At 36.7% G+C, this 13793-nt stretch overlaps 3 protein-coding genes across 6 annotated transcripts; 2 read left to right on the plus strand and 1 right to left on the minus strand.

Annotated features, from left to right (window-relative positions):
- The first annotated feature begins 27 nt into the window (after nt 1-27).
- On the plus strand, nt 28-5752 carry LOC109585207 (E3 SUMO-protein ligase RanBP2-like). Its single transcript, XM_020001203.1, has 6 exons — nt 28-139; nt 181-1269; nt 1972-2898; nt 2979-3221; nt 3279-4652; nt 4725-5752. Exons 1-6 carry the CDS (start codon nt 67-69, stop codon nt 5600-5602), a joined length of 4584 nt encoding a protein of 1527 aa, XP_019856762.1. The 5' UTR covers nt 28-66; the 3' UTR covers nt 5603-5752.
- A 61-nt stretch (nt 5753-5813) lies between these two features.
- On the plus strand, nt 5814-7875 carry LOC105315300 (presenilins-associated rhomboid-like protein, mitochondrial). Of its 3 annotated transcripts, XM_020002572.1 has the most exons (10): nt 5814-5971; nt 6393-6533; nt 6581-6629; nt 6670-6789; nt 6868-6969; nt 7011-7055; nt 7106-7179; nt 7268-7369; nt 7471-7568; nt 7647-7875. In XM_020002572.1, the coding sequence occupies exons 1-10, from the start codon at nt 5843-5845 to the stop codon at nt 7723-7725; spliced, it is 939 nt and encodes a 312-aa protein (XP_019858131.1). In that variant the 5' UTR covers nt 5814-5842; the 3' UTR covers nt 7726-7875. The 3 variants fall into 3 exon arrangements, with proteins under 3 accessions (XP_019858131.1, XP_019858127.1, XP_019858136.1); XM_020002568.1 differs by having other exon boundaries at nt 7471-7875; XM_020002577.1 differs by lacking the exon at nt 5814-5971 and adding an exon at nt 6303-6339 and having other exon boundaries at nt 7471-7875.
- LOC100636439 (myotubularin-related protein 2-like) lies at nt 7769-13738 on the minus strand. 2 transcript variants are annotated; one of them, XM_020002556.1, is made up of 23 exons: nt 13639-13738; nt 13370-13454; nt 13223-13285; nt 12841-13014; nt 12671-12781; nt 12427-12537; nt 12194-12346; nt 11599-11729; nt 11428-11512; nt 11281-11370; nt 11163-11201; nt 10957-11046; nt 10621-10734; nt 10313-10501; nt 10042-10188; nt 9862-9981; nt 9679-9758; nt 9455-9590; nt 9183-9326; nt 9002-9127; nt 8923-8933; nt 8719-8869; nt 7769-8011 (listed from the first exon to the last, which is right to left on the minus strand). In XM_020002556.1, the coding sequence occupies exons 1-23, from the start codon at nt 13659-13661 to the stop codon at nt 7952-7954; spliced, it is 2433 nt and encodes an 810-aa protein (XP_019858115.1). In that variant the 5' UTR covers nt 13662-13738; the 3' UTR covers nt 7769-7951. The 2 variants fall into 2 exon arrangements, with proteins under 2 accessions (XP_019858115.1, XP_019858112.1); XM_020002553.1 differs by having other exon boundaries at nt 13223-13288.
- Nucleotides 13739-13793: the final 55 nt, after the last annotated feature.

The following is a 13793-nucleotide window of genomic DNA, read 5'->3' on the forward strand; positions in this document are numbered from 1 at the left end:
CAAGATGAAGAGGAAGAAACTGAAGAAAAAGATGAAGAAGAAGGGAGACAAGATGAGGAGGAAGAAATGGCTGAAGAAAAAGATGGAGGAGTAGAAATAGAAGAAAAACAAGATGAAGATGAAACTGAAGAAAGAAAAGGTAAGTTGTTAACAATAATTTATTAATAATATTTTTTTCAGGGAATGAGGCACAAGACAGTGATGATGATGATGTCATCTTCTTATATGAGGAACTTCCCTCGTCTGATCTAGTACAGGAGGCAGAAGGACTCTTCCTTCCCAAACACTTTTATAATTATCTCAAAAAGGAGGGATGCCCTGGTTGCCGTGGCTGCAAAGATGACTTTGAATTCCCACCAGATTATGGTAAAGAGAAGAAAGAGAATGAAAACTCTTTTATGAGTATTGAACCAGCACCTCAAAGTAAACCAGCTGAAGATGATAATAAAGAGGAAAAAGACACAATCAATAAATCATCATTTCATCCATCATCGTCAGGCAGTTCCTTTGGAGCTGCTCCTTCAATTAGTGAGACCAGTAGTACTGGATTATTCTCTTCTGTTGCCGTTGGGTTCTCGTCATTCTCTGATATTGCATCTAGTGCTGAAAGACCCTCCGATTTCATTAAAGATGAAGGTTTTAAGTTTTCTGGAGCCGGAGCTCAGTTATTTTCCGGTGGAGGTGGAGAAGGCAGAGAGGAAGAAGGAAACGAGAATTCTGAGGAAGAAGCTAATATTCATTTTAAACCAATCGCTACTTTACCAGAGACTTACGACTATAAATCGGCAGAGAAAGAAGGAGAGACCCTTTTTGACGAGCGTGGGAAACTCTATCGTTTTGACGGCTCAACCAATCAATGGAAGGAAAGAGGTCTTGGTAATATGAAGATTATTTATCATCGTGGAAACAGGCAGACCCGTCTGGTTATGAGACGCGATCAGATATTAAAGTTATGTTGCAATCATTACATCACTGATAGTATGAGCATTGAGATGCAAATGGGTAATCCTAAAGCAATGACCTGGTTTACTGAGACTGACTACTCAGAAGAGACTGCCCTACCACAGAAGCTAGCTCTTAGATTCAAACATGAGGAAACTGCAAAGAGATTTAAGGATCTTTTTGAAGAAGCAGTTAGTAAAGCAAAAGAAGTGTCTAATATGAATGACGGACATTCAGAGAATGAAGAAGAGAGAGAAGAGAAAGAGGAGGAGGAAGTAAGGGAAGAGAAAAAAGATACAGAAGAAGTAAAGAAAGAAGAGGAGAAAGGAGATGATGAAGAAGAGGAAGAAGAGGAGGAGGAGGGTAAAGAAGAGGAAGAAGAGAAAGGAGAAGAAGAGGAGGAGGAGGGTAAAGAAGAAGAAGAGAAAGGAGAAGAAGAGGAGGAGGAGGGTAAAGAAGAGGAAGAAGAGAAAGGAGAAGAAGAGGAGGAGGAGGGTAAAGAAGAGGAAGAAGAGAAAGGAGAAGAAGAGGAGGAGGAGGGTAAAGAAGAGGAAGAAGAGAAAGGAGATGATGAAGAAGAAGAAGAGAAAGGAGAAGAGGAGGAGGAGGAGGTTGAAGATAGTGAAAGTGATGATAATGATGACTCTTTGTGGACTTGTCCTGATTGTTCAGTGAAGAATGATATCAATACTAACAAGTGTGTAGCTTGTGAAGCAGCTCGTCCAAATAAAAATTGAAGGAAGAGACTGCTTAATCATTTGTGATCGATTAGTTGTAGTGTTTATTTTAATTTGATTTTGCATGCATTTATTTTGTGTTCTACTTGTCCTTCTATTCACATCATTTTTGCTAATTACTACTGTGAGAAATTAATTTTAATAGTGTTAATGCTCACACACGTGTTTGCACGTGGATAGTTATTTTTGCTGAAGCTGTCCTGCGGTTAAAATTAGCCTTTCGAGTGTATTGTATGTTATTGTAATGTAATGGTTCACGTGAGATAACTTCCTGTTTATAATTTATTGTCAGCGATTGATGGACTGATGTCTTCTCGGATGTCTTGTAAAACAAAGGATTTTTCAGCAGAACAGTCTGAGTATTATTCAATAAGTCGCCCTCGAGATGACAAAGAAGAACCAATATTCATAGAGCAACCTTCTGATAGATACAACTGCCTAATATGTCATTGCGTGATGAGAGAGCCTCATATTGTCACATGCTGCTCTAGAAAGATGTGTCGTGACTGTATACAACGTGTAAATCTTTCTGGTCAACCTTGTCCCAATTGCCGTGAGCCTAATTTCAATAGTTTCTTAGAGAAGCAGCTCAACAGTGAGATACTAGATTTGAAGGTTCGTTGTACACACCACAAGAATGGATGTGAGTGGGTAGGAGAGTTAAGAGATCTAAAGAAGCATACTGGTTCCAGTTGCAAGTTTGCTAAAGTAAAGTGTCCTTTTGGTTGCCCCGTGGTTTATCTTCGTAAAGATGCAATGAATCACGAATCCATCTGTACTAATCTCCCACCAGAAATGCAGATTAAAAGAACAATGAAGGAAACCGATCAATTCAAAGAAGAGTTACAAGCTATGTTGAATCAATTTCAAGAGCTGTATAAATCAGAATCAGCACGTGTTAAAGAGTTAACAACTCAACTTGAGGGTCTGAAAGAAAGTCACAGAAGAGAGCAGCAAGAATTGAAGATTCAGTTTCAGGCAGAGAAGAAGCAGCTACTAGAAGAATCTAAGAAACAGGTTATGCTGCTAATAAAGAACTTAAGGGCTGAATTTACTGAAGCAATGCTAAACAAACTGACTGTAGCAAATGCAGAGCATCAGCTTAAGGAATCATACAATGGTGCACCTGTGACTACTTCAGCTAGCTTCCTTCCTCCTTTATCTATGCTTGGTCCTGCCACTGCTCCTAAGGATGAAGATAAAACTGAAGCAAGAAAAGGTAAAGAACTGCAATGATTAGTTTTAGCTAAAATTTATCAATAATCTGTTACATTAATTTTTATTCTACTAATTTTTTAGGGAATGAGGCACAAGACAGTGATGATGATGATGTCATCTTCTTATATGAGGAGCTTCCCTCGTCTGATCTAGTACAGGAGGCAGAAGGACTCTTCCTTCCCAAACACTTTTATAATTATCTCAAAAAGGAGGCATGCCCTGGTTGCCGTGGCTGCGACGATGACTTTGAATTCCCATCAGATTATGGTAAAGAGAAGAAAGAGAATGAAAACTTTTTCATGAGTATTGAACCAGCACCTCAAGGTAAACCAGCTCATGATAATAAAAAAGACACAATCAATAAATCATCATTTCATTCAGCATCATCAAGCAGTTCCTTTGGAGCTGCTCCTTCAATTAGTAAGACCAGTAGTACTGGATTATTCTCTTCTGCTGCCGTTGGGTTCTTATCATTCTCTGATATTGCATCTGGTGCTGAAAGACCCTCTGATTTCATTAAAGATAAAGGTTTTAAATTTTCCGGAGCCAGAGCTCAGTTATTTTCCGGTGGAGGTGGAGAAGGCGGAGAGGAAGAAGGAAATGAGAATCCTGAGGAAGAAGCTAATATTCATTTTAAACCAATAGTTACTTTGCCAGAGACTTATGACTATAAATCGGCAGAGAAAGAAGGAGAGACCCTTTTTGACAAGCGTGGGAAACTCTATCGTTTTGATGGCTCAACCAATCAATGGAAGGAGAGGGGTCTTGGTAATATGAAGATTATTTATCATCGTGGAAACAGGCAGACTCGTCTGGTTATGAGACGTGATCAGATATTAAAGTTATGTTGTAATCATTACATCACTGATAGTATGAGCATTGAGATGCAAATGGGTAATCCTAAAGCAATGACCTGGTTTACTGAGACTGACTACTCAGAAGAGACTGCCCTACCACAGAAGCTAGCTCTTAGATTCAAACATGAGAAAACTGCAAAGAGATTTAAGGATCTTTTTGAAGAAGCAGTTAGCAAAGCAAAAGAAGTGTCTAATGAGAATGATGAGAATGAGGAAGAGAAAGGAGATGATGAAGAAGAAGAAGAAGAGAAAGGAGAAGAAGAGGAAGAGGAGGAGGAGGTTCAAGATAGTGAAAGTGATGATAATGATGACTCTTTGTGGACTTGTCCTGATTGTTCAGTGAAGAATGATATCAATACTAACGAGTGTGTAGCTTGTGAAGCAGCTCGTCCAGTTCCTCCATTTTTACATGCTACAGTATCTTCCACTAGTTTTCCTATTCCTTTATGTTTTGCTCCTTCCAGTGTCACTCCTTCCTTTAGTGCTTCAAGAGGTCCTCATACTATTCACTATGGTGCACCTCCTGTCTCTATCAGCAGTACTACTGCAGTTCATAGCAGTAGCAACACTGGGGCATTGCCACCTTTTCAATTTGGAAATAAAACCACTCCAGGCAGTGCTGTACCATCTTTTGTAGGAGGACCACCAGCTCAATTTGGACGACTGAAGCTTCCTGCTCCTACCGGAGCACCATTGCTTCAATATTCATCTTCTAATACAGGACCAATGCAGACATCATTTCCTGTAGCAACTCCTCCATTTTCAGCTATGTCTGCAACTCCTTCTCGATTACCTTTTCATTTACCAAGTACTCCTCAGTTTAAAAGTGTAGCTAATACCCCAATGCCTCATTTAATGCCACAGTTAAGTTTTGCTCCCACTATTCGTCCATTAAAAGGTAATAATATTCTCCTATATTTGTATCTGTTTGATACTCATGACTATTTAGATCCCTTTTCTTTGTATTTAGGCTCTACCTGTACTGCTACAGCAACTACTCTCTTAACTACTACTACAACTACTGGGCCTGTTTTTCGGTTTAATGTAGTTTCTACAGCTACTTCAGCCTTTACACTGTCCTCTCCAGCTCAATTATCATTCACTACTTCAACAGCCAAACCATCCTTTAGTGCCACGCCTTTTGTATTTGGAGTAAAAGCACCGCCAAGAAGTAGACCTTTTGTATCACCTTGTGTGTCATCCAAAGAGTCTTTAGGTCTTAATACTGGTAGTAGAGGAAGAGAAGGAAAGGGACTTGCATTACCACCAACAGGGAAAGAGGAAGAGAGACAAAAGCACCAACAAATTCCAGTACAGAGCAAACCCACTAGTCAAGCATTTCAGACAGGTACTGGACACAGAACAACTTCTTCATTCTTATTTACAGCAGAACCAGGTGGCTTCACTTTTAAAAAACCTGTTGAAGAGGCTAAAAATGCCAGTGTGAGTCCTAAGAAAGGAGAAGATAAAGCAGAAACACTAGACTCCATTCCTACTGGAGATGAAAATGAAGAAGCAATGTTTTGTGAGAAGGTGAAGCTGTTTCGATTTGACAGTAACCAGTGGAAGGACAGAGGAGTTGGTGAGATGAAGATATTATTGAACAGATCCACAGGAAAATGGAGATGTGTGATGCACAGGAACCAGACTCACATTGTATGCTGCAACTTCCTATTAGCAGCAGGAATGGGTCTTAGCCCATACCGAGAAAGCAACATGAAGTTCACATTTTATGCTGACGATAATTTGAATGGCAAATCAAAGTTTGCATTATGTTTTAAAACAAAGGAGATTGCTGAAAGATTTAAGGAAATGTTTGACAGAGGATGTTCTGGTCAGACAAGATAAGGAGCTGAAGCGAAAAATGTGAGACAACCAATACAGCAGCTAGGAGCGTGATAGTTTTCTTTTTCTCTTTTAATATTAGTCATTATTATACAATTTTAAATGATTTAGTTTGCTATCTTTTCAATTTGTATTTGTGCATATATAGTTTAGTTTTAGTTCTTTTGTTTTTTAATGTTTATTTTTTCATTACCTCATCACGTGTTTGCACGTGGATAGCTTAGCCCCGCCCCAACATTGACTATGTCGTGGAGAAGCACATGGAATTGTTTTATCTGGAGAAAAACTCGATGGATACGTTTGTATTCTGATAGAAGAGGGCAGAAAAGACATGGAACAGCTTTATGGAAGCCAGCTGCCTTCACACTACTGGTATAATTTAAATTGTATTGTTGCATTTTAATTTCTCATGTTTTTTACGACCTGGGGGCGTAGCCCCCAGGTCGTCCTATAATTGATTTCACCCACGTGCGATATATATATATTTGATTGTATGTCAACACTTCATTTCTTCTATACACGTTGTATTGGAGAAATAACAAGCCTTAGCAACCACCCGCCCACGCTACGTAAGTGGGTGTGGTCACGGCAAACAAAATGGCGGTTTGAACATGGAAAAAAGTTATGAGCTTTCTAACAGCGAAAGAGCATAGAGATACTGTCTAAAGACTTTTCTAGAAGCAGTAGAAGGTAGAGAGAATCTTCATAAGTCTTAATAAAAACCCAGCTGTACATGCAAGGTGGTGAAATCAATTATAGGAATATTTTTACACTGTTACGCTTGTTATTTTAGGTTGGGTCTAGTACTTATATTGTCAGCATTTGTTATCATGAAATGAAAAGAAAGTCATTTTTAAAGAAACACCTCAATGAAGAGCATTACTCTTCACTGCATAATACAGAGAAAAATGGCATCAGTGCAAAATTGAAACAAGTATAGGATCGATCATAGACTTATAATGACGTCTCTCTCTTTCTCAGATCAAACAATGGTGGCAGTATCAATTGTACCACGACAAATTCTATTTTGGTAGGTTTTTGAATACTGTATTAATTTATATTTGCTACAGCTGTATTGTCATTGAATGCTTGTGTATTTGCTGCCTGGATCCTGCCCCAGTGGACGTTGAAACCATTCGAAAGACTCAACCTAGTATTAATGAGATATTTTACTTCCACACCCAGATTCAGTAAGCTCTATTAATATTCGTAAAGATTTTAAATTCTTTAAAATTTTAATGGGTATGTGTTTTTATAAAATTTTAAAGGTTCGACCAGTTCATTGCTGTTGTCATCTTTCAGCCACAAGGACGTGTGGCACTTCATGATTAATATGTACGTGATGTATACCTTTATGCCTCCTTTTATTTGTGAGTTTATTTTTTATAATAATTATAAAAATTCGTATTAGCTCTCGTTGGTAGAGAAGGAAGTTGGCCGTATTATTTGACAGCTGGTATGCAATTTTTATTTGTTATCATTATTATCATTATTAATAACCTTTAGCTACTTTTGCATCAGCGATAAGTCATTATATTAAAGTATTCAGAGGTGCACATCTTGTAGCTTCACTAGGAGCTGTGAGTTTGTCTTAATACTGTGCTCTATTTTTAAAACTCTCTCAATTTTATTACGTTTACATTCTATTCTCTCATGTATCTCCTTTAGTCGGGTGCTCTTTTAGCAGTATTGAGTTTAGTTGTGATGCATAATCCTGGTGCTACCCTGCATATTGTGTTCTTTCCTTTTATACCAATACCTGCTTCTGCAGTTAAGATGGAACTCATGCACACTGACATCTTAACCTTCCTTTCATCTTCTCTTGTTCTTTATCTTTTGTACTCTTCTCTTCTTTCTCTCTCATATCTCAGGGTTTGGCATCCATTGTTGCATTGGATGTAATAGGTTTGCTAAGAGGCTGGAAAACGTTTGATCACGCTGCACATCTTGCAGGAACTGCTTTTGGAATGCAAGTGGAGAGAAAGAGAGAGGGGAGAGAGAAGAAGGATAGAGAGTTCTTGTTTATTATTTGCCTTTTTTTTGTTAGATTGTACTATCACTATGGACATAAGATATATCATAGAATTAGACGAAAGGTAATTCAAGTGCTCAACTACTTCTCATAGGACTAATGAAAACTTAATAAGAGAACCTAGGTCTGACGGTTCATTATACTTGTAAAATAACATAATGACACTGCTATAATTCATTCTTGATACACAGACACAACAATGATAATAATATAATAAAATAATATAATATAATGTTCATATCAATATTATAATAACAGAGAGGATAAAGACAGGGCTAATTTGCAATAATAATAATAATAATAATAATAATAATATTACACTATTCTGGGTTAGTTTGAGTAGGTTGAGGCTTGTTTTCAATAACTTGAAATCCATCCTCCTATGAAAAACAATACAATTATAGTGTGTGTGTGTGTGTGTGTGTAATACTGTATAGTGAGTACAGGAATGTTTTGTCAAAAATGGCTCAAAGAGATTTCTCTATTTTTACAATTTGTCCTGATACATATACATGTTCTTATGTTGTGTAGAAAGTTTGAGCTCATTCCGATCAAAATTGGAATTTTTATGAATTTTTTAAAATGCTCCAAAATCGGTTAAAAGTCCCTGTACTATAGTACAGGGATTTTGGGCAAATTTCACCAAAAATGGCTAGGTGAGATTTTTCCATTTTTATAATGTTTCCTGATGCATATACATGTTCTTATATTGTGTAGAAAGTTTGAGTTCATTCCGATCAAAATTGGATTTTTTATGAATTTTTAAAGTTGCTCCAAAATCGGTTAAAAGTCCCTGTACTATAGTACAGGGATTTTGGGCAAATTTCACCAAAAATGGCTAGGTGAGATTTTTCCATTTTTATAATGTTTCCTGATACATATACATGTTCTTATGTCGTGTAGAAAGTTTGAGCTCATTTTGATTAAAATTGAATTTTTTATGAATTTTTAAAGTTGCAAAACCCTGTACTAACTATACAGTACTAGGCTATTTTATCAAAAATGGCTCCAATCGAGATAATTTTCCTTTTTATTTTTCCTGATACATTTATACATGTTCTAATGCTGCATATTATAAGTGACATACTTCACTGCATTGCGGTAAGTTCTGTGAAGAAGGGATTGATATCACTTCCCTGTAACACTCATTGCAGACCCTCACTGGTGTACTGTAACCAAGGGATGGGAGTGACGTACAGTTCTTCGAACAATCGTCACAAAATATGCGACCACATTTCCTAAAAACAAATTATATTTATTTTTTAATATTAAAACAATAACACTCATTTACCTGCAGTGATGCTGTTTAGTTGCAGAAAGAAAAAAAATTAAAAATTGTTACTTTATATCCATTTAGTATCATCTCTTACTTTTCTTCTCAATATCGAAAATTTTTTGTGACAGCTCAAACAATCCTTTGTCTTATCATCGGACATCCACACAATTGTTTCCGACTCATCAAACATATCCGCCTTAGAAGCTCCACCTCCTTTTGTCTATAAATAGTAACAGTTTCATCATACACCATATAAGGTCATTTATGTTACCGACCTGATTAGTGAAGTCTCCAGGTCCTTCAAGGCCCATTCCTCCGGTCTCCATCTCAACACGTGAAGCAATTGACGTTCCGTCCCAAGCGAGGAAGTACTCCTCCCACAATCTCAACCTTCTAATTGTCCATGTGGGCATTATAATCTACATGTACATGATGATAAAGGAAATGGATAGAGGAAAGATTGGGAGATTTTTAAGAGTGAAAGAATAGAAATTTAAGAGTTGAAGTAAGAAAGAGATAGAATTTTATTTTTTTAGTTCATTTTTACTTCTTTTGTTTCTCTGTAGTTTAAATTAATGTAGACATCTCTCATTGCATTGAAGTGTGCAGTAATTGGAACTGTTGATACAAAAACATCGTTCTCTATCCTTTCCTTGTGACAGTTGAACAGAAACGTACCAAACCTGTCAGACGAGTTTTAGAAACAAGAATACAAGTAAACACAAGACATTATAATGTATGTACATGTATGTGTATGCAGGTTTAATTTACCATCCTGTGTTTAGATGTTCAGCTATTGTGAGAAGAAAGGAGAGATTAAATTGGAAGGCATGAGGATATTGATTCATAAGCTGGAGAGAAGGAAGGAGAGAAATGAAGAGAAAAAGTATAAAGGAGGACTTTTATCTCTCTTCTCGTTGCTTCTCTTTCCCTTTCTCTCTCTTTCTCTTATACCTGGTGTACGCAGTCTAGAAATTGTAGAAAGATTGGTGAGCGTTCGTTAGGATTTAGTGGATGGCCCAACCTCTCCTTGAACTTATGCCCATAGGACAACCACTCCTTAGCAATAAGTGTCTATCACAAATTAAATATAATTATTAAATAGGAATACGTATATTATATATAATAAATTACCAAGAATCCATCAATGGTCCTATAATATGAGTCAATGATGATTTGTGTTAGTGATGTCAACTGTGCCGTTCTGTCCCAGCCATCGCTGCAATGAATCAATGCACTGCCTGAGTGAATCTTTATTAGCCTTGCAATGAGGTATGATCCCTATTAATAATAATAATAATAACGATGATAATAATAATAATAATAATAATTAGATGCATGAATGAAGGGGGCAAACAAAAGCATAATCTACACCCATTTCTTCTCTCCCTCTTTTTTCTCTTACTTTCAAAATGAGGCTAATATACTCAATCCATTGAGTGCTCTCGAGTGAAGAGTACCACCTGGTGCTGCTGGTTGAAAGTGCCAGCTGCTTCAGTCCCTCATAGCTCTCCCGGACAGCATGGATATTAGGAATGTCAAGATGAGTTAACTTGCACCTGTAATAGCGTGAAACATCCTCTGTACCTTTTCCCTATGAAAGAGTACAGGGTAGTAGCTTTAAATTATGTGGCTAATCAGTTTCTAATTTTATATGATAGATGTACAGTATATGCTATTCTGCGGAAAGTTGAAATGTCACAATTTTCTTACCATTATTCTGTTTCCTGTAGCAGCTGATGAAGAGCGTGCATCAAATATCATTAGTCCTTCACCCTCATAACAGGTGATGGCATACTTTAGTAGTGTCTCATCCTCAGTTGAATGCTAATATGGAGGAAGAGAGAGAGAGAGAGAGAGAGAGAGAGAGAGAAAGTAATAGTACTTATATCCTGTGCAATCTTGTCAATTTCAAATAATTAACAGTCATTGATAATTACAGGGGCTATCTTTTGGCTAGCCCCCTACAAAATAGTCTAAAATTACAACTGCAAAGCCTCACAACTGCACCCTCACGACATTTGAATTGAGGGGAAGGAGAGGAAATACCTTATCAGAGAGACCTGGTAAAGGTTGTGCACTTCGCAGGAGGAATGTTCCATTTACTTTATCCATCCAAACCAATGAGGGTACTCTACCCTAATAGTCAATAATAATAATAATAATAGTAATAATAATAATAATAGTAATAATAATAATAATAATAATAATAATAATAATAATAATAAAGGAAATATATTTCATCCTTTATATACCTTACTCCTGTACTTTGATACAGCAACTATCAACTCATCCTAAAAATCAATGATCACTTGTAACTTCCTTTATTTATAGTGTGCATAATGTTAAAGTGTACATGTACGTGTAACTTACTCTAACAACTTTAGGTATGTACACAACTGGTGGGTAGGTTGGACAAAGAGTGTATAGACAATTGAGTGGACTTTCCTTCCAATTATCGCTCTATTACCAGATAATAGGATAGGTATCACTACAATACACAACACTCGATATCTTTACCATCATTCTAGCCATGTCAGTATGTAGCTGAGCCTCGACATTCCAATCTGTCTTTAGCTTCAGCTCTGTTGCATATGGCTCTGACCTTTTAGAGAAGAAAGGAAATAGAGAGAGAGAGATAAGGAAAAGAGAAGTCAGAATTGTGAATCATTACAATTTAAGTTCTCATACTTTAGGAAGAAGTAAGCAGCTGGGTTATCAGAAATGTTGTACATAATGTCTTCTAGTCTTTGAAGTAATCTATTGACAAGAAGCTTAGTAGGAGCAGGCAGTGTAAGACCGGAATACGCTGACTCTAACTCCTAAAGAAGAAAAGGAGAGGAAAGAAGTGGAAAGCAATTTAAAGTGAGAAGAGTAAGCAGTTATCCAATGCACAGTTTTAAAAGTACATATTTCATCTTTCACTAATTGCACTATATATCACAGCTATGTTTGTAGTAGTGTGTGTGTGTGTTTCATTGACAATGATTGTCCAAACAGTAATGAGCATAAAATAACTCACTCAATCAGTAAGAATAACTATCATAAATTACCATAAGAGTTTACTAATAGGCATACAGTGTGTAACCACCTGTAAAACTATTAGGATGATTAGGCCTAAGAATACATAGGATTTACTAAGGCTACAATGCAGTGTAACCTCTATAATAAGGACACCTCTATAATAAGGACATTAAAAGTGTTCCAATTGGTACAAACCCATAAAAAAGTTTGAAGGATGGTAGTGTGGGCCCAACGGTGTATACTACAGCTACTTTTTACTAACAGTTATGTTTGGATTTTGTATCACTTCTTCTTCTTCCTCCTCCTCCTCTTCTTCCTCTTCAGTGCCTTCCTCTATCCCTGTACCACAGCCAATAAGTCCTCCATCTTGAGCACCAGTCTCAGAGAGTCTCTTCAGAGTAAGTAATATACAATCCTATGCAAGACCATCCATTAATATAAATATGCCTCTACATGCATTAATGTGTATTGTTTTATGTCACTTAGTGCACATACTTGAAGTTCCTCGTCTTCAATGTCATAGTCATCAACGTTAGCTCCTTCACAAGAAAAGGCATTTTCGCTAATGGCGTCAGATCTTCTTCTTATCTCATGTCTATTGACAGGCTGAAGGAAGATTCAACGAATGGTCAAAGAAGACAATGGAGCAAGGTAAGATGAAGCATATGTGTATGTAGATGTACAATTTATAAAAGGTGAAAGTGTGAGTAGATAAAGTAATATATAGTCTTTCTCTCACTTTATCTTTTTTCCCTCTCAGTGGAATCATCTTCTTTAGTTTTTTCATTTTCTTCTTAATTTTGACTTCTCTTTTCTTCTTTCTAACCTGTCTTTCAAACTCTTGTGCTTGCTAAAAGAGAGAGAGAGAGAGGAGGGTTTAGTCTTATTCCTCTTTCTCGTTTCCTCTACCTTGATGATTTTCTTTGGTACTGTTTGGCTCTCATCTTTATTTCGTGAAACCTTTTTGATTCCGTCTGGTTCTGTGACAAACGTGAGACGGACTGACCGGCAGTCATAGCAATGCAACGTCACAGAATAACTCTCAAGATTCTCGGCAGTACCAAACGCCTGACGACGTACGACCTAAAAGAAAACAAGACATATATTGTACATACAAGTACATGTACAATTATTATTACACTGATGCTTTTGAGATACGATGTACATGTGCATGTACATGTACATGTACATTTAGGTGCACATGTTGAATTACATGTACATGTAAACTCCATTGTAGTGACAATGATAATAATGTTAGCAGTAATGTGTAACTAGTGTTACTGGTTCTTACTGTATTTCCACTTCCATGCTCAACGTGGTATATATTGCTAAGACCAATCCACATGCTACTGTCCTGCTGTAAAGGGACAGAAAGGAGAGGCAGGGGAGGGAGAGAAAAGAGGAGACATTATTAGTTATTGATGTTATTAATGCTAACAGTGGTAGTGGTGGTCATTGGTGATAAATTAGTGGTTGATATTGCCTTGTTCCCCTTCATATCTCCAACGGAAAGAATGATAAGCCTTTTAATAAATAAATAAATCATAATTATTAATAATAGTAACACAAAATTGCATATACATGGTATAGTGACTTTGGCCAAATTTTGCCAAAAATGGCTAGGTAAGATTTCTTTTTTATAATTATTAATTTAGATATAAAAGGTCATACAATTATTATACATGTACATGTACATGTACACATTACCTGTAGTTTGTTAGTAGGATCATTGCTTCTGATTGTGAGTCACACAATTCAACGTAAACCTTTGAAAACCAATCTCAATCTTCTCAGTTATTCCTATAACATAACCCATTTACTGTAATAATCATCATTTGCCATATCATTGTTATCATTATTAT

Source organism: Amphimedon queenslandica, unplaced genomic scaffold, assembly GCF_000090795.2.
Source record: "Amphimedon queenslandica unplaced genomic scaffold, v1.1 AMPQUscaffold_13514, whole genome shotgun sequence".
NCBI lineage: Eukaryota > Metazoa > Porifera > Demospongiae > Haplosclerida > Niphatidae > Amphimedon > Amphimedon queenslandica.